Below are 20,996 nucleotides of genomic sequence, written 5' to 3'. Positions count from 1 at the left end.
TCCAGAAAATCAAGGAAAAGCCTGAACAAATAGAAACGTCTTAAGATGTTTCTTAAAGGAGTCAGTAGACTCCATCAAGCGCAAAAAGAGAGGAAGATCGTTCCAAAGCTTAGGAGCAACAGCCTGGAAGGATTTCTCTCCTCTGGTCCTGAACCGTGTTCAGGAACCATCAGTAGATTCTGATCCACAGACCTCAGAGCCCGAGCTGGGGTGTAAGGCTGGATCAGATCACTGATGTAAGGAGGAGTCTGACCATGAATAGATCTGAAAGTAAGAACCACTATTTAAAAGTTGATCCTGAAAGAAACTGGAAGCCAGTGAAGAGTTTTAAGGATCAGAGAAATGTGAGTTCTTCTACTAGAGCGGGTCAGAATTCTCGCTGCAGAGTTCTGAATCAACTGCAGACAAGACAGCTCCTTCTTGTTAAGACATGAAAACAAATTATTACAATAGTCCAGACAGGAAGAAACAAACGCATGGATTACAAGCTCCAGATCATGTTCCTAAAATATTTTCCCTTGTTCAGAGATTTTTCTCAGGTGATGTACCGTCATCTTGTTTTAAAATTACTTATATTATTACCTCTGCCAAGAAGGTGTGTTTTGCTGGTGCTTTTTCCACTCTGCGGTCAAGCTTTAAGGTTCGTCACGCAATGTCATCAATCCAGGAAGGGACTCGTTGTATAAACAAAGCGGAGCAAGATTACAGCTGGACTCATTTCAGACAGAGAAGAACTTTATAAAGTAATAAGTTCAAAAGCATCATGATGATGAAACATGTAAGTGAGTTAGGGGAGTAGGAGTTTTCACATTAGATAGATAGAACTTTATTGATCCGGGAAATTGTTTCCCGTACATTAGTTGTACATTAGTTGTACATTAGTAGCCATTAAACTATCTGTTGGCAAAATAAATGGAAGAACACGGAGGGAATTTTTTGAAAATTCACCTCTTGCTCTCATCATTAACTTCTGGCCAAGTCTCGGTTCTTCCGTCTGTGTCTTTGTTTATCTGTAACTACTTTAAATACAAAGCCGACCCTCAAGATTTCTATTGTTTTTTTAAGGGTTATTTCATCTTTTTTAATCGCAGTTTCTATCTGAATGTCTTTGACAAATCTGATTTTATAGTTTGTAGTTTCAAGTTTAATAGATTTTTTGCATGGTTTCACCGTGGATACTTTAATTGATCAATCTGTTCCATCTCAACTATATAAATGATAACATTTGATGTGATGTACTTGTTCTTTAACCATCTGACCGGTCACTTGTCCATTATAGGTAAATATAGACATAGTACAGGAAGCCTACCAGGGACACAGATATAATCAAATATTTGTCCAAACCTGGAGCTATCTCACGCTGGAATCAATCCCACCGCCTTCCACCATCTTTCTTCTTCCTGCCATATTAAAAGAAAAAATAAACACTCCCAGTAACTGGACCTTCATGGATCCAGATCATGAGACGGTTCAACTTGCAAAGCCTTGAAAATAAAAAAGAAGACTCCACTAACATCACGACATGTTTAGGTATATTTTATTTTCATTCATGTACAAATAAAGCAAAGATACAAAGACAAAAGCTTTCACATGAGAAAAATACATCAGTTACAGTCCAAACAAAAGCCTTAAGTCTACTTTGTAATGCTCACAATTTACAGCCAACGTGGGTTCATTTTTTCTTATTTTACAGCAAAAAGTAGAAAAAAAAATCAAACGTTACTGAAGCCAGTCATTTTTAAAGGGTAAGTTAAAAAAACAAACTAGCCAAGCTATGTTGCAGAATCTTGCATATGCTGTATTATCTTGAATAGCACATCCACATCCAGTGTTAGTATCACTGTAAAACAAAGTATACAACAATTTAGCTGCCATTTTGTGTGAGGCGTCCACTTTTCAGAGAGCAGACCCAGGTCGCCCACCGGTTCTTGGTGTTTGTGATACAAAAAAATAAAACATGGAGTGGATGTACGACACTCCCGGAACAAGGTAAAGTAGACACAGCACCAGACATTAGGTAGAATGAGAGCACTTTTTTGTTAGATGAAACAAACACTGCTTAAGATAATGATATTGATTCAGAAGATCAAATGTTGTTTTTTTCTTCAGTTGCAGCTTCATTTACATTTTAAATATCTAACATATGATATTTGAGCTGACATTATTCAGCTACTTTTGCATCTGTAAAATGAAAACTTCCCCAGATATATATTTTTTTATCGATCAGTAACGTGTCAAAGTTCCCTCATTTTCTTTTTTATCCGTCACATCCATTTTAAAATACCGTCTATGCAATACCCGAATTAACCACTTGGTGTCACTTGTCTCATATATAACTCACTGTATTAATTATTTAATTTAATGATTTATTTGTGACTGCCTCGACAATACAGTTTAAAGTTTAGGTAAAATAACGACATATTTCCTTGCATACAAAATATTTAAAAATATATTTTTCTTTCAGTATAAGCTTACTTCAATCTAATTCTATTTGAAATATTAAGTGTCACAGCCCTTGTAATGACGTGAGATCAGACAGTTTTTTAATAATATTCCGCTTTAGACAAACTATTTATGACACCCTTATTTCCTTTTTGTGCTCCTTGTGTGACTCTGTCGTGACCTTCCCATGGAAACCGCTCTAAGTAGATTAGAATTAACAGATAAAATAGCCAATTCTATAACATTAAATTGTATTGTTGTCACACTGCACAGCAGCACATCTCATTGATCCCTTTTTTAAAACATTTTAATAACTCTATTACGGATAAATGACAGGGGTTTAGACAAATATGATAAGTATATTTAACAGCTGAGGTCAGTCACTGTTGACGCTAAAATGTGGGTTTAGTTTCAGTTTTCATTAAATAATCCTTAAAATACAAAACATATCTCGAGGATACAGCTTGGAAACAAAACAGATAAACAAAGACAACAGAGACTTGTATGGACCTGGCCAAAAGTTTATGACCGTCTCCATGAGAGCGTGTGTGAACACAAAGAAATTCAGTCCACAACTTGAAGGATGATCTAATGTTCACTTTGACAACTTTTGACCCAAAGAAAGAAAAAACCTGTCTAGATCAATATAAAAAGTAACCTGAGAACTTTTTTTTTTTTTAACCACGGGGCGGTCGTAAACTTTGGGCCGAGGCTGTACCGACGTCCGACCCACAACAATGTCATCGGTCTAACAGAGTATATAGAGCCACAATGATAAACAGCGTTTTTGTCAGTGCATTCTCTTACTTTGACATCATAATACGGGAAAAGCACATAGACACTGTTTTTTCTACTTCACAGCCATGTACAAAGCGGGGACTATATATCAGCCGAGACACACTACAGCCGTGTGGGCGTCGCACACACATAAGCACATACTGTATATTGTGGTGTAAAAAACAAACAACTTCTACATTAAAAAAAAACAACTATTTATCATATTTATGCTGCCTTCAGGCGTCACCCAGCACTTACAGCCCACACACATCAAATTAAACAGACCAAAGAGGAGAACTGAACACTTAGGACCAACATTTATCACGTTAAAGGGAAGAAAAACGTGCAGTTGAAAGAAAACCTGATGCATGTGAAGCATTCTGAGTAGAAACGAAAATGCCAGAAAAACCCTCTTTGTCCTGGTGTTGATGAGCGTAAACTAGAAAGATAAATCCTAAAGTGAGCGTCTTCTTTTGGCTCGACAAAGACAAGTTCTCGTCACACACACACACAAAAAAAAGGCCTTTCAGTTGGACGGGGGGTTGCAAAAGGTCCAGCGTACGTAACAGTCACAGGTGGAACTCTTGATATAAACTCTGCTAAATAAATGGATAAAGTGCCGTGTGAGATAAGAAAAATGGGGGTTTTTAAACATCGTAAAGAAACCAACGAGTGAGCAATAAAACACACACTTGGTCGTAAAGCACGATGGAAAAAGTAGTGATGACACAAACTTAAATACATTCTCCTTGCATCGACTCTGCCGTTCTAATATAGAGGCAGATCAAGTATCCTACAGCATAATTCAACACAGAGACTTTAAATTCTGCTTCTCTTTCGGCATCAGTCTCTGAAGTTCTGCATAGAACACCTCTTCAAACGGAAATATAAATAATGTCACATCTAGCAGGGCTGGGAAATCAACCCCAACTGAAGTCCTACTCAGAACTAGACTGCAGGAAACAACAAATAAATCTTATTTACATCATCGTTCCCTTCGTTTGACACACGTGGATCGATTCAAGCAAACAAAAGGATGCACAGTATATATATATATATATATATATATATATATATATATATATTCAACCTGCATTAATGGATAAAATGGGGATTTGTTTTTTATTTTCTTTCTTTAAATGTATTTAAAAACTGTTGACTCATGCAAGGAAAAAAAACACATGTTGTCACATTGATATTGGGGGTGTGGGTGTCAATACCAATGAATTTCAGTTTGGGGTTACACTTCTTGGGCCTCAATTGGACCAAAAACATTTTTTTTAAGTTCCTAGACGCTAGAAGACATTGAGGTAAGAGTTAGAACCTTATTTGGAGGTTGAATGTGCACAGATTTTGAATATTTGCTCTATAATAAATTGTATTATTTCTCTATTGGAGCACACAACATGGTGCGTCTCCAGTCACTTTCCAGCTGCTCCACTTTTAAAATGTACTCGGAATTTAGTAAATATATTATTTAAATTCACATTTGTTTTCAGCAAATATTTTCACAATAAAGTTTTTTGCAATTAAAAAACATACACCAAAGAGATATCTGAGCTTAAAACATAATGAAAATTTCAATTAACTTTTCAGGAAAATTTGATAAGAGAGGTTTTGTCATTCACTTGTATGGCTTTTAACCGCTGCTGCGCATGCATGTCCTGGTCATGTAAACATAAAATTGCAAAAACATCGCAAGCGAGACTTAAATAAACACAGCATACAATCAGTTAATTCATCATTGTTTAAGTGTTGCTAGATGAGATGAGAAGATATTTTAAAACTAAGCTAGCTCTGTAAAGACACATTTTCTTAAGAACACGACGACATAAGATACATTTCTTAAACATGATATAAACAATATAAAGTTTTGTATTAAAACACAAAATAAAAAAAGTGATATATACACGTATGTTTCTTTGATAAATAAATATTTTATCTTAATAGTGTTTTTTAAAGGTGATTTGGTTAGAAATATGCAAGAATGATACATTATGCAGAACAAATGCTGCTTTACTTGAACATAAATTAATTCTGAATGTAATCATTTTGCTTAAAAGTTCTTAAAAAGTGCACAAAATATACGTCATTTTAAACCCCACTGAAATGCATTGGTATTAAATGAAGTTTATAGGAGTTGCCGACTGCTGTCATAATTTGCTCATTGGTATAAGTTGTAGAAGTATCTTATTTCGTAATATGTTGTTTCTTGTTCCCTTTAAATACATGTAAATCTTAACTTAAACCAACAGAAACACGATTTGTGCAGTTTTTCCGTAGCGATTTTTGGATGTTTTGGTCGAGCGATAGTTTTAACTCTACACTTTTTTTTTAGTACACAGCATCAATTGATATAAAAGTTAGGAATCAATATTACAAAATAAACCAGGGAACCGTACAAAACACTACAACAGTCTTACGTGTGATGTGACCTTCCTGCCGGCCTGGATCGCTCATGCCCGCCGCCGCCGCCGCCTCAGAGCCGGTCGAGGCGGAAGGCGTCTTCCGTGGCGGGATCGGCGAGGACCATGTCCGGGTCATTGAGCATGTGCAGGCCGTCCAGAGTCAGTGGGTTTAGATCGTCCAGGGGGAACTGGGAGTCAATGTCAAAGCAGATGTCGGAGGACAAGGATCCGGTCAGGTCTTTGGACAGGCTGGGCGGAGACTCTCCGCTCACTGACCAGGAGACAAGACAGAGGTATTAGATTCACAATTGTGTAATATTTTTTTATTCAATTTATTCTCTTTCAAACGCGAGGACCAGGGGCCAAATCTGGCCTGCTGAATCAATTAATGCGGCCCACAAGTGCTTTGAATACTTAAAATACTTATGTTTCTTCCTATTCTTTTATATTTATAAAGGCTTTTTTCCTCCTTAAAACTGTAAATAAATATAATTTAGATAGTTTTTTCCGTCAGTTTTATCAATTTATTCCGTAACCATATCACGGTTCACCATCCACAGTACCCAGATTGGTATTCTTTGCACACGATACTATTTCTTCAAATATAGTTTAGAAAACTGGTAAAAGGTAAAACTATTTTTCATTAATCGCATTATTGTAAACAGGAGATTTATTTGAACTACAGATAAACATATTTGCAGAACTCAGTGTGAGACACTTACTCCTGTACCGACCTTACTTATGGTGCCAAAAAAAACAAATTCCCATGATGCCTTTCTCCGCACTGCTCTATTAGGTGACAGCTGATTGGTCACTATAGGACTGTATTTAAATTGGCTATGTCAAGCGTAACTATTCGTGATCGGTTGACTGGGCGGCAAAGCATTATTCAAGCCGATCTGGTCAGCGTTACTGAGAGGGTTGTTGAGAAGGATAGAGCCTCATATACGATGTTGAGTTAACAAGTTCAAATAAATGTCGTTAATAAACACTTGTGTTATCTCAGGGTCAAGGTGACCCGAAGGCAATACAAGGGATACCACAAATACATTTATTTTCATGCCTTTGGTTAACGAATGAAACGGTCAATACTCCACGGCATGTAATGCAGCTGCTCGTGTTGTCATTCAGCACCTGTGAGGATGATGTTGGGGATGTTGCCATGGTTACTGTAGTCCAGCTGCGGAGAATCTTGCAGGTTGCAATGTCCGCCCGTCAATCCCAGCATCAGGGCCTGGGAGTAGTTGAGGGTGGAGGTCTGGTTGAAAAGGCTGTCCGAGCTGGCGGGGGTCTCCATCATGTTGAAGTGTTCCAACTGCCAGATCGGGGGGAAAAAAAAAGAAACAATTGGGAGATTTATTGGGGGTCACACGGAGAGGAAATCGAGGCGTACCTGCTGCGAGAGAGCGCTGGCCGCGAGCGACGGGAGCTGCTGGTCGTAAAAGTCCGCAAACACACTGCCCAGAATAGAATTGTGCTGCGGAAACAAAGACCATAAATGCTTTAATGAAACGACAGCGAGCGACAACTGAATGTTCATCGGGTCACATATTAAACACTGAACCCATATAAAGAACAGACGTCTGGTTAACACTCACAGAGAAGGGGAAAGCAGCAGCTAACGTCCCTGAAACAATCTTCAATATCTAGCATTACACCTTGGAACCGCTTCAGGTTAAAGGTCATAGCCGCAGCCGCAGCCGCAGCCTCATCATCACTAAAAGTTCTCTAAAGTACGAAACAAAAACTTAATAATACTTCATTTTTAATAACATTGCCGTAAACAGATGCTTCATAATTCAAAACATACAAAAGGTCCCAATAGTTCAAGTACAGCTAGAGGCTCAATCTGGTTTGGGGTGATCTTTTTTTGCGCCGTGATTGTGTGGGTTTTGGACTCTGGTTTCCTCTCACAGGCCAAGACCTGCCTTTAGGTCGGGTTGTTAGTGCCATGTTGAACAATGTGTTGGCGGATCTTCCAGAGCAAGAAACGGAGCAACAATATTTATTTTCACTTAGAATATATTGTTTTTATTTAACCGCTGTACGGCAGGTTTTCTAGATATTCTCTAGGGTCTGCAACAAATGGTGTCAGAAGTAGAATTGCCCAAGTATAGCGTATGAAAGTAACCACATGATATGGTTGAACTGACTGACGGAATTCGAGGTCTAGGACGAAAGAAAAGGATCCAAGACATAAACCTTTTTTTATCCGGAAAAAAACCCCCATATTTTTCATGAAAACATACACAATCAATACTTCTAGTCACCAGTACAGGTAAACCACGTACATATCAAAGTTTATAACGACGAAAAAACTTCTTGCCATCTCTCAAGCTACATGTACAAAAAGTTGCTGAGGTACAGGTCTAAAGTCAGTGGAAGGTCAAAATGGCGGATAACAGAGGAGGAGCCCTACACGCATTTTAACTGTGGAGGGTTATCATCAGAGCAAAAACAACTTCTGTGCTTCATTCTTCAGATGGATAGTACAAATAAATCTATTGCTTTTAATACGGTTGTTTGAATCACACCTTAAAAAAGTATTTGTTTATGGCTTCCCCTGCTGTAATAACAATGTAAGTACAAGAGTGTAAACTGCTGTCTTTATTAAACAAGAATCCTCAACCATTCCTCTCAGTTCTTTGGCCATGATTGAAATGAATGCAACTGCCGTCTCCATCCTTTCAAGAGCCTATCACATATCAACAAATAATGTATTTAAGTAAGATACTGATATTAAACTAAATGTTCAATGAGGCGTCGTGGGTATAAAAAGGACAAGAAATCCATCTTCTGTCAAACATTTGGATAATAGCAGAGGCTTCTCTTCTTTAAAAGAAAACATGCTATGAAGCAGAGAAATGAAATTCAAATGTCGCAGCTTCCTGTTCAATCAGAGCGACTTAAGGCGGAGAAAAGTGATGTACAGGTGGTCGTCACCCTGGCAACCGACAACATACGAAGGGGGGTCACTAAATTGAAGCCCATCATATCAAGGAGGGATGAGAGCGAGAGGAACCACCAGGGAAAGAAATCCTCTTACTGCAGCCTCTCGACATACAAGTAATGAGTTTATATCCTCAGCCTGCGCCCGGACTCGCTAATCTAATTATGGGTGTGTGTTCATGTGTGTGCGACAAGAAGGAAACAATAAAACTGAGCCATTGAGATAAAAGATGAGAACACACAAAAAAAGACATACACGAACAGATAAGCATGTAGAAGTGGAGCCTTTGCTTGATTTGTAGACACAACTCAACGTTTTATTTAGAGATGTTTTGAGATGTTCTCCAGTGGTGTGAAGAAATATCATCAGACGTGTCAGATTAGCAGCATCCATGTTTACCTTGGATTACGTTTATTGGAGGGAGAACCACTTGTGTCAAGATCCAGCCATGAGAGAATGATTCTTAAAAGGTTGAAGGTTTTAAAAAAAAACAAGGTAAACATGGATCTGATCCACGAACACTGCGGACTGGGGTGTAAACAGAGGAGACGCAAATATCACAGAAGCAGCAGCGGAAAAAGAAGATTCAGGGACACAAGGATATGACATCAACACATCGTCGACATGTGTCTGGTTGTCAGATCTGGGCGAAGATCCATCACATTATATATTTGTATCTCAGATGGTTAGACTTGAACTGATGAATAAGAATGACTAATAAAACTTCTCCAGACGCCGTTGAGTTAGAAAGCACTTTTTTATTTTAGATTAGTTACAAATATTTAATAATAATTAACAATTAACAAGTTACATATATTAAATAATATTAAATGTAACGAATGCATTATCTTCAATGACCTCAAATGATTAAAGATTATTTATGACAAAAGAAAAGAGAAAAAAGAATCAAAATATTGTAAAATAAAATGTACAGAAAGCTAATATGGATCATGACATTAAAATATATTTAATATGACAATATATAAAATAATGTTATGATACATTAGAAGTAAAGCGTCATTTTAGGGATAAAATTGGTGAAACTCATTTAAAATTAGATCCAAAAGGACTGAGTATGTATTAAGAAATTATCTTATCTGAAAAGAGTCAAATGTACAATTTTTTCCCCAGGATATGATGTTTTCTGTAGAAATATCTATATCTATATATATATATTAATTACAAACAAATTAAGTTGTTAAATAGTCTTTTAAAAAAATGTAACTAGAAAAAAATCTACATAAAATGAAGTACGGAAAAGGTATTTTATTAAAAAGAAATATAAGCAAAATCTAAAATTCAATAAATTCACTAATAGACACAATATTATGTATATTTTTTTCCTCCACTTTACATTTTTAAGAGCTGCTTTATTTTACATGGTGATCTTTAATTCATCATACTGTGAATTAAATTCAACTCTTTTCAAATACCTAACAAATATATAAATATATGGATAAAAACACACTTCTGCCCAGGTCTGCTGATGTCAACACAAGGTCCCGCTTGACAACGGTTACCACAGGACTACGGGACATAAAAAAAGGGACGGTCACGTTGAAACAGAGCACGCCAGCGGCTCATTGGTTCACACGCCTTACTTGAGGTGAACCTCCGGGTGAGAAGCCGTGGTTGGAGACGGGGGAGGTCGGAGACTGATTTGCAGAGGAGCCGACCCTACTGCGGTACTGATGGAGGGGGCAGCCCTGATGCAAGAGGATACCAGTTATTGACACTGGGGGAGGGGGGGGTCATCTTTAGGTCTAGTTATGTTGAACTTTATCGCTCACTCTTACCTCCACAAATAAATCAGAACAACACTGTTATTGTAACGTAACTTTATAGTGACTAGAATGAATTAAAAGTGTACATTTTAAAAGGGAAAAGTGACTTGTATTAGCTAGTACCGCTAGCATGTGAGATAAAATAAATATATGCTTTCTTGTAGCATCTTCTTTTTAAAAAAACATATAGCCTTGGCCTCTTTTCTCTCTTTTTTTTTTACATTTTTTAACTTTTACATTATTACATTTATCTGCTGTGCATCGCATATTAGCTGCTAAACGAGCTAACTTCCATAAAAACCTTCAAATTTCCATAATAACAGACTCAAAATGTATAAACATGTTTGCAGATCATCATCAGTTTTCTGTTAAGAAAGATTCTGGCTCCATATTTCAAACATCTAAGGAACAAATTACTTATTTTGGCCTCTAGAATATGTGGATGATTCAAGAGAATGTATGCTGGTATGTTTCCAAATACCACACCAGATGGTAAGGAGGAAGCGGAAACGACATTTCTGCTGTTTTCTGTTAAATAAAGCCAAGTTATTTTTGCACACATTAATAGCCGTAGATGCTCTTTTATCGTCTTTTAAGGCGGGTTTCAAACCATGACTCACCGTGTTCATGTCTATGGTCATGGAGGTCTGCGAGGACGACTGGTTGTCTGTGGGTGAACAGGAGGTCCCGGAGGTCTGGAGCTGAACCTGAGGAAATCAAAAACATCATAAAGATTCACACGGTGACCTTTCTACATTTGAGAGGTACATAGTGGATCAGTGCAGCGTTATCCTGGGGCCACATATGGTCCTTTACCTTTCTTTATCTGGCCCTAAGAAAGACCAGACCACTTAGAAATCTTATCTAATTTTGGATTTCTTTCTTTTTTAACCAGGCTTGTCAAAAGTGTGGCTCTTGATTAAACTTCAAGCAGACAAATGCTCCATTATAAACAGTATTATTTAACCAGTGAATGTAAAATCTACATAAACATTACTGAAATTATTTTTTTTAAATGAAACTACACGAAGTTCACAATTTTGTGTTAAACTGGTTAAAAGTGTAAACTTTATATTTTGAACTTTGAAGGGCAGTTCCAAGATTTCATGATTAAATCATTTAAACTTTACTTTATAAAAAAGACTTGCATTAGGGGTTCCCAAACTTTTAAATGTAAAAATTAAGGTATACATTTTGTTGAGTTTTGTTAAATATTTAGCTGTTAATTTTTTGTTCAATAACTAATTTTTCGCTAATTTACAAGCTCAAATATTTGAGTAAACTTGACTAAAACAATTGAGTCACAGGCTTATGTTTCTTTAGAAAAAAATACCTTTTCGGACAGAAATAATCAATAGAATAGAAATGACATAAAATACATTTTCTTTTCGTGCGACAAATTTAATTTATAATTTAAATAAAAAAAAGCATAATTAAACTAGAATGTTGAGCTTTTACCTAACATAGTTTGGCTTTTAGCAAATGTTAATATCATCATCTTTCATATATATTTGTTTGTGTTTGGTCTATTTTAAAATACTCAATATCTTTATACAAGTGTATATTGTGTACAGTGTGTGTGTCATTAAAGTTGTATTTAAAAAAAAAAATAGAAGAGCGTGTGGGTCAATATATAAAAAATCAAGTTGCTTCAGAGCTGGTACGAAAAGCTCAAAATAAACAAGAGTTTCTCACGACTCACAGGTTGGTTTTGAGAAGACGGCTGCTGGTTGAAGAAGGTGTACTGGGACAGCTGCTGCTCAAGGTTCATGGCGTTAATGGCCGCCTACGAGGAAAACGGTGACAGTAAGAAGTTTAAACTCGTGACTCGTGCATCTCCTCCCTGGAGAGCGAGGGAGGGCGAGGGTACCTGGGAGAGAGTGAGAGGTGGAGACGGAGGCGAGATCTGAACGCTCTGATGCTGGTGGGCGTCTCTCGCGTTGAGAACCAGATCAACCAAGTCGTCCTGCCCAGACTGCGTTTCCATGGTAACCACTGGCTGAGGGTTGGCAACTCCTACCCACCAGAATAAGAGAAGTCGTTTTTTTTTGTTGTTTTTTTTTAAAACCTCAAAGTTCACAAAAGGAAGCTGACGAACACAGATGTCCATGAAATTACTGAGCCGTCACCTTGTGTGTTGGTCTGTGAGCTGGTGGAGGAGTTGAAGGAGGCGACGGCTGCATCATCGGAGTCCAGCGGAGTGGGCAGCGGAGGAGGGAATTGGATGTTGGTCAGGTCGGGCAGAGAGCCGCCAGCATTGTGGGCTGGAGCTGCTTTTTGTGAAGTGGTCAAGTGCTGATCCGGAGAAGGAAATATGCTGCGAAAAAACAGACCGAGGAGATGAATTTTTTAACTGATGTGTTGAAATAGTTTGAAGCCAGTCATAGAGTTATATATTGCAAGTAAAGCAACATAGAGCAATGTTCTCTGATAATTGTACATTTTTTAAAGGTATTCTTGACTTTAAAGTTTGAGACCAAAAGAATACTGACCTAATTCCTGGTACTTTGGACCCTGAAATACTCTGCAAAGAAGAAAAATGAATTTAAAGGTGATATTGAAGAAGCAAAACAAGTTAAACTCTAAATACATTGAATAAACCTCTTTTATTGAACAAACTTATCAAAGCAGTCTTGTGAAGAAAAAACAAAAAGTGCTACAAAAGCCGAATTTTCTTCGGATGCATTGTTGTTGTGTTACGTAGCTAATTTGACGATACGATACGTATCACGATACAGGGGCTTTGATACAAAATAATTTGATACATTAAGATAATGTAGGAACAACAGTATATATCGTAGTATGGACGAGTAATTCATTGTGGTCGTCACTGCTTTCATTTGTTTCAAAAAAACAAAATATTTCCAAACAGCAGCTTTAAAAGATGCTGGAGTCGACCGTCTCCTCTTGTCCTCAGTCATTATCTTGCAGGATTTCATTTCTATAGCTGCAGAGTACGTAATGACTGCTGCCATCTAGAGGCCAGAAGTTTAATCGCAACACAAAAATTAAGAAGCGCAGTGAATATTAGCATGTTAATTGTAAATCAAATAATTGAATTATTTTATTTTATACACACTTAATTGAAATATAAACCGTTAAAGATACTGTGTAACAGAGTTAATCTAATCTATTATCGACCTGGTATGGTGAAAAATACTGAAAAGTGTATTTTTTCACTCTCTAGTTGAAGCTACACTACGTTACCCGTTGTGTTTCAACTGCGTGAAAATTAAAGTTTAAAATCTCCCTCTGTTGTAGTAGAGCAAATATACCAGTGGGTGGCGGTATGGCGTTTTAAAAAAAAACAACTTTTATTTTTCATGATACCTGCATCGTGTTAACGCTGAACAATACCGATCTTTAGTCGACACTTTTTTTTCATCAATGAGTTCAGATTGCGTTGACTTCAGGTCTGGCTACTGTCTTAGCGACACCAATTGATAAGAAAGTATCAGGAAATGCTTTTTATTTTATTTTGAAAAGCTGGGGTGTAAAATCAAAACTACACAAGGGGACGGAATTATTCAGCCATTTTAGTCGCAGGTCGAACAAAACGTAGGTAAAATATCTGTAACAGGAAGTACTAGTCTGATTACAATATAGTATTTTTTTTATTCTTGGACGCTCACAACAATAATCTGTGTTCCTTATCTTATCTTAAACACTGGCAACTTTATAGTTCATGATTTTTTCAGACCATGATTTTGACACAGAGACACCAGTGCAATCTTTCCGCTCTATTTCTTCTTCAACTCAAATTGTGCGGCTTGAATTCTCTGACACTTCTTTTGTGAAATTATTAAGAGTATTCTTTAAAAGTATTCTTTAAAAGTACGCACCTTTTTACTGTCCCAACTCTGCTCTTCGCCGTCGTCTTCTGCGTCTTGTTTGATCAGATCTGATCCCGGGACAGTCAGAAGAAGTACTGAGAGGAAAGAGTCAAATGTCACAAAATGATTCATCAATAATTGCATAGAATGAAAAACAACAATGATTTTAAATTCCTATAAAATAATCTGGTGATTGCAGTTTATAATCCAGACCAAAATTGCCACCAGAGGTCGTTCAGGGTGAGAATGAAGGAGATTAATAAATAAGCGTTGGAGAGAAAGCCATCCAAAATTGATCAAAGGGGTTCTCGACATTCAAAATCTCTGGCATGGTGGAAAGCCACCAGAGGAGGACGCCCCCCCGGCAAAGACTCCTTGTTTTCTCTGCAGTCATTTCATCCTTCAAAGCCACAAACCCTTTCATCAGTCAACGGAGACCCGAACCGAACTGAACCGCACAGAGAAAGCAGATGAAATAAAAAGCTCTTTACATCCAGGCTGTGTGGAAACAGCGACTTTGGATAATAACGCTCTACGGCAGATTCATGCTGTACATGTATGTATTTTTGTTATTGTTTATTACTGAAATTTCAAATATGACTTGTATGAAAGTATATCAGTGCTTACAGAATATTGAAAAGCTGAATTTAACATTTAAAATGTTATTATTTATTATTTTTAAATTATTTTCAAGTGTTTCATTAAAAAACAAATATATATATATATATTAATTTCTAAATTTCTATATTGAATGGTTGGATTGGTTTGTTTTTCTTAATAATTAATGAACAAATAATATATTCTCTTAATTCATTTTATTTTATTTTATTTTATATACTAATTCCAATTATTATAAAACAACTTTCTACACATCATCCAGTGACAGGCTACAAATAAAATACATATTTAATTCAGAAAAATACTATTTATTACAATTTAAATATTTTTAAATTATTGTAAATACATTATTGATATATGATGATTATTGATATAAAAAAACCATTTTGAGAATCAATCAGTTTATTAAAAAGGCACATTGAATTATTGAACCAAATATCTTTTAAATGATTTAATTCTTAAAATGTTGTTGTTTTTAAAAAATCAATACTTTGAAAAACATTTAAATAAAACACTAATCAACTTTTACTTTCTACTATGCATTACTAGTTAAAAGTTCTCAAGTTTTAAAAACTCTCCTTTTATAATGTCGTTGTCATTCTTAGTAAATAATATAACAGAAAATGTGCTCGCTCACCTCTTTTAGGCTGCAGTTCCTCCGATCCGCCAGTGAAGGCGCTCTGCTGCACTGGAGTGAGTGTGCTCTGGTGGATGGCAGAGTCTGAGTTGGTCCTTAAACACAACAAGGGGGTCTTAGTGACTGGAAAATACGTCAATCAAAACATCGGCAGTCCAATTGTCAACTGCAACATCAGAATAAAATCCAGAATGTAGTTCTTCTTGATTGACAAGTCAGTACATCTAAATGAAGTTTAACAGCAGTTTCTTTTGTGATTAATTCATAAAAAAAAGGGTCAAAAACAGTGACGTTAAGATGAATTCCCTGATGGTTCTCACCTCCTCCAGCTGGTGTCAGGCGGCGGAGACAGATACACCGCACCATATGGACAACTGTCGATGTGAGACATGACGGTTAAGCAAAAATTAAGTCAGATTTGACTGCAGCGGTTCAAGAACATCATATATTTAAATAGTTACAAAAAAAATACATTGCATTAAGCAGCTGTTTAATTGACGTCCACTGTTTTTTGGATGTATGTGTGAATTCTTAAATTAAAAGAGGCGATAATGAGGTGGAAGGCTGAGATAATTGGTGTAAATTTAATTTCCTGTTCACAAATGTATTTATAAACATCTTTGGGTCTTGCTCTCGAGTGAGGGGATGGATTTATGATATACAGTGTTTTCCGAAAGACAATAATCTAACATTTTCATGGTTTATTTATTATGTATTCAATCACTTTTATCAATTGTTTTGTTATATATATTGCAGTAATTGTGTAATTAAAACTATTTATTGTATTTTTCTGTTGTTTTTTCTATTATTATTCAGTGTGGGAGAAATATAAGAGTTTACTGGTCAATAGATTTCCTATTTTCAACTGTAATCATTAGCTCGGTGCAGGCGGAAAAAGGATATCTGACGGCCATGTTTGTCCACAGACAAGGGTTTACGCAGCGGAGACGTCATGCGGTTCCGGTCACGGTAGACCCGGTCCACCAGGCCGTGGTGCCGCGTCGATCTGTTGGTGTCGGAACTCTGACGGAAGAGAAAACCTCCATTATTGTGGTGTGAGTTCACACGACCTCCCAGATCTTTCTCACCTGGAAGTCAACGGCGTGGTTTCCGATCTGATTGACGTTCGGTAACGACCCTCCGTAGTACTGTCCACGGTTCTGACCCAGCTGCAGGTACTGAGTCTTCTGCAGCTGAAGCTGCAAACCATAGAAAACCTTTATCGACTAGAACTTACATTGTTGAAGATATTCATGTCTGCATTATAACTGCAGAGTCAGCAGTATTCATCAAATCAGATGCTACCTCATTCTTCTCCTCCTCCTCATCCTCCTTCTCCTTCTACCTCCTTCTTCTTCTACCTCCATCTTCTCCTCCTCCTCCTCCTTCTCCTTCTACCTCCTTCTTCTCCTCCTTCTCCTTCTACCTCCTTCTTCTCCTTCTTCTTCTACCTCCATCTTCTCCTCCTCCTCCTTCTACCTCCTTCTTCTTCTTCTTCTTCTTCTACCTCCTTCTTCTTCTACCTCCATCTTCTCCTCCTCCTCCTTCTCCTTCTACCTCCTTCTTCTTCAACCTCCATCTTCTCCTCCTCCTCCTTCTCCTTCTACCTCCTTCTTCTCCTTCTACCTCCTTCTTCTTCTACCTCCGTCTTCTCCTCCTCCTCCTTCTCCTTCTACCTCCTTCTTCTTCAACCTCCATCTTCTCCTCCTCCTCCTCCTCCTTCTACCTCCTTCTTCTCCTTCTACCTCCTTCTTCTTCTACCTCCGTCTTCTCCTCCTCCTCCTTCTCCTTCTACCTCCTTCTTCTCCTTCTACCTCCTTCTCCTTCAACCTCCTTCCTATTCTACCTCCTTCTTCTTCTACCTCCTTCTTCTCCTTCTACCTCCTTCTTCTACCTCCGTATTCTCCTCCTATCTCCTTCTTCTTCTACACCCGTCTTCTCCTTCCACCTCCTCCTTCTTCTACCTTCTTCTTCTTCTACCTCCTTCTTCTTCTACCTCCATATTCTCCTCCTATCTCCTTCCTCTTCTACCTCCTTCTTCTCCTTCTACCTCCTCCTTCTTCTTCTACCTTCTTCTTCTTCTACCTCCTTCTCCTCCTACCTCCTCCTTCTTCTACCTCCTTCTTCTTCTACGTCCTTCTTCTCCATCTACGGCCTCCTTCTCTTTCCACCTCCTTCTTCCTTCTTCTACCTCCTTTTTCTCTTTCCACCTCCTTCTTCTACCTCCTTCTTCCTTCTTCCACCTCCTTCCCTCCGACCTTCATGCCAAGTCTCTCCAGTGCAGACCTGCAGGTCTCTGGACTTGTCACAACCTGTTTTCTACTCTCACCTCACGTCACAAATCACACGAGTGCTTCTGTACATGCAGGACTAGAAGTGACCCACTGGGAAGTGTCAGGAACACAGAGGAGAACAAAGAGAGAGCTGTGTAAAATTGAGGAGGTGCTCGTTTGATATTCCTCAATACAATGTGAATCAAAGATCCAGATAACAATGATGTGTGGGAACGTTTCAGCAAAGACACAAAACACTTACTCATTACACTAAAGCTCCCGCTGCCCCCTTAACACTACTTCTTCAGATACTTCTTCCATTAGTAGTTTAACTGATAATAATAACAAGTACTACTACTACAAAAAAAACTGCTGCTAAAACTAATACTGCTCCTGCATCAATTACTACTACTGTTACTGCTTCTTCTACTACTACCAATTCCATTACAATGACATCTTAAAAATGTTATTCTACCTCCTGGTCTACTTCTTCTACAACTAATACTACTGTTATAATTACAATTGCTACTTTAACTACTTATTTTACTGCAGCAAAAAAAGACTACAGCTGCTACTACTGCCACTATTCATGCTACTAATACTTCAAGTACTACAACTTCCATCACTTATAGAGCCACTCCTACTATCATTACTACCACCATTCCCTCTACTACTACTATTACTACAACTTTGACTTCTACTACTTCCAAACTACTAATGATACAAATCACGAGACTATTGTTGCTTCTACTACTATTACTTCTACTTGTACTGCCACTACCATTACTACTATTTACTTCTGCTAGTACTACTATAACTACAACTATTACTATGGATATAACTTCTACTATTAGTACTACTACTATAAATACAACTATTAATACCACGGCTACTTTTACTATTACTAGTAATAAATATACCACTATAACCAATTCTACTTCTATAACATCAAGAAGTAGTAGTATTACTATTAATATAACTATAACTGCTACTACTACTATAACTACTATTGGAACTAATCATACCACTATTACTGCTACTAGTTCTATTACTACTAATAATAACAATATTAGCACTTATACTGCTATTAAGTCAACTAATACTACTACTACTTCTACTACCATTACTACGGCTATTACTCATGCTACAACTACTATTACAGCTACTACATATAAAACTTATACTAGTACTAATACTACTACAATTACTGCTGCTACTTTTATAATAACTAGTAGTAAAGTTACTGCTAAACGACTACCATTACTGCTAATACAACTACTGATATTATTAGTGAGATTAGCCAAGTGTAAAACGGTTGAACTGTTAACTGATTAATGAAGGCAGCTAATATTATTACTAGTAACATTAGTAGTAATTTTAGTAATAGTACTACTAATGACCCTTCTATTAATACATACAAACAATGCTTCTACTGTTATTTTTACTATTGTCATTTCTCTTTGTACTGCTACAGATATACTGTATATCTGGCTCACATCAAGAGTCAAAGGTCATAGAATACAAATCGTTTCGCTTTCAAACATAAATGTATTGTTTCGCAGTTATTTGCCAAAGGATGCAGACTCGTGTGACCTGCAGCGACCTTTGCGGCTCGCTTCGGGATTGACCTCCGCTCTCGAGAGAAGAAAAACTGACTGGAAATCCGATTTTTAATAATCCTGATATTGGTTTGTACCAAACAGGGACGCTGCATTACACAAGGACCCAGAGCTGGTCCTGGAAAACTTACTAAATTCCCGACAATATATTTTTAACCTGCTTTAAATAGCTTTAAAAAGGAAGGATGATCAGCAACTCAAGGAGAATCTCAAAGGGAACATTGGATATTTGAAGTTTATGAGTTTAAATAAGAGACTACACACATGGAGGATATCACAGCTACACTAGGCACGAGGGGAGGGACACCCTGGACAGATCTCCGGGTCACATTTGAAAAAAATGCACACACACAATAAAAAAAGCAGTTCTTGTGAGAAATTCAAGTGAAAATATATTTGCCTCTGCATTGAACTCTATCATCCCCTCCTCGGTTTGAATCCAAAGCTGCACAAAATGGAAGATCCTTATATTGACACACATTTTTTTTACACACACTGATAACATTGAAGATTAATAACAAGAGGCCTGTGTGTGAAGCATTAAATCCAGATCATCCTGGCGTACGAATGTCCCTCACACACCAACACACACACATCATGTTGGAGTCACGTTTCATCGTTAAAGTGACACACAAAACGAGCTGTCAAACCATCCATAAAATCCCACTAACGCCATCATAGGATCCGTTTTTTTTGTGTTGTTGTGTGTGGGGGGGTTGGACGATCGCTGCCTGCACCCGGGACACTGATCTGGTTCGGGTCCAGAACCTGAAGATCAGGACTTTTGCTGCAGAAAAGCGTCGTTTTGTGTTTGTTTACCTGCGATGATGCAGATTTGACAGCTCGTTGTGTTATGACAAACAAACGTGTGTGTGTGTGTGTGTGTGTTTACCCTGGCTGCCCGGGTGATGCTCAGCTCCTTCATGACTTCTTCAAACGCCGCGGTCTCTTCCGCCTGTTTCTGGTTATGTAAAGCGATTTTCTCGCTGAATTTCCGCGGATTGTTCGGAGTCGCCATGTTTCGCTCCCTCTGCTGTTTTCCTCCAGCCAGCGTCAAAAATCACAGGCGCCACTACATTCAACTTCCGGTGCGCGTGGTTGAAAAAATAAAAGTGAAAAAGGAACAAAAGAAAATGAAAAACGATTTATATGAAAACAGAAAAACACCCGACTCGTTTTGGAAACGACCGTGCTACAGTAATGCTATATAGTTTTCGGCCACACACGATGATTCTTAAAAATAAATGTCAATTTAACTTCATGAAGTTTATCATGGTCTTTTTTAATCAATAATAAAAGCAGGATTTTACCGGCTTTAACTTTGAAAGCCAATTATCTTGATTTCCGCCTTTCATCGCGATTCTAACTGGATGTTTGAATATGTCGGCATTAACTCTTAATAGTGTCAATTTTTAAAGGTTTAATTCACTCCATTGCATACAATATATACATTATGTGTTTATTATTAAACAATACAAAAAAATATTGCAATAGAATGGATTAATATAGTTGTAATACATAAAATCGTCGACAGGGGGCGTGCCCAACCAACAAGCCCAATTCTTTCTTGTCATCATCTATATAACATGATAAAAAGGCAGTTTTTTTTTGTTTTTTTTAACTTTCTTTCATAGAAATATAATTCTGACGGTTGC

General features: G+C 37.4%; 1 protein-coding gene across 2 annotated transcripts; it reads right to left on the bottom strand.

Moving 5' to 3' along the window:
- Positions 1-1,520: 1,520 nt before the first annotated feature.
- Positions 1,521-20,457, bottom strand: crtc1a (CREB regulated transcription coactivator 1a). 2 transcript variants are annotated; one of them, XM_087810970.1, is made up of 15 exons: positions 20,234-20,457; positions 16,538-16,648; positions 16,353-16,472; positions 15,770-15,831; positions 15,450-15,544; positions 14,204-14,289; positions 12,854-12,885; positions 12,491-12,678; positions 12,232-12,377; positions 12,064-12,147; positions 10,982-11,068; positions 10,179-10,283; positions 7,021-7,104; positions 6,762-6,942; positions 1,521-5,898 (listed from the first exon to the last, which is right to left on the bottom strand). In XM_087810970.1, the coding sequence occupies exons 1-15, from the start codon at positions 20,357-20,359 to the stop codon at positions 5,699-5,701; spliced, it is 1,707 nt and encodes a 568-aa protein (XP_087667096.1). In that variant the 5' UTR covers positions 20,360-20,457; the 3' UTR covers positions 1,521-5,698. The 2 variants fall into 2 exon arrangements, with proteins under 2 accessions (XP_087667096.1, XP_087667098.1); XM_087810972.1 differs by lacking the exon at positions 10,179-10,283 and having other exon boundaries at positions 20,234-20,456.
- Between the last annotated feature and the right edge of the window lie 539 nt (positions 20,458-20,996).

This window comes from Callionymus lyra, chromosome 16 (assembly GCF_982586985.1).
Source record: "Callionymus lyra chromosome 16, fCalLyr1.hap1.1, whole genome shotgun sequence".
Taxonomy (NCBI): Eukaryota; Metazoa; Chordata; class Actinopteri; order Syngnathiformes; family Callionymidae; genus Callionymus; species Callionymus lyra.
Note: the sequence above shows the minus strand (reverse complement) of the source record. Positions and strands in the feature narration are given on the sequence as shown.

Bases quoted from the DNA above. Each gene is read 5' to 3' on its own strand.
- crtc1a (XM_087810970.1), bottom strand. From the start codon at position 20,359: ATGGCGACTCCGAACAATCCGCGGAAATTCAGCGAGAAAATCGCTTTA. The intron at 15,545-15,769 runs GTGAGAACCATC...GTTGTGTTTAAG, and splicing joins CCTGACACCAGCTGGAGGAG to GACCAACTCAGACTCTGCCA. The intron at 10,284-10,981 runs GTGAGTCATGGT...CTCTTGCATCAG, and splicing joins TGACCATAGACATGAACACG to GGCTGCCCCCTCCATCAGTA.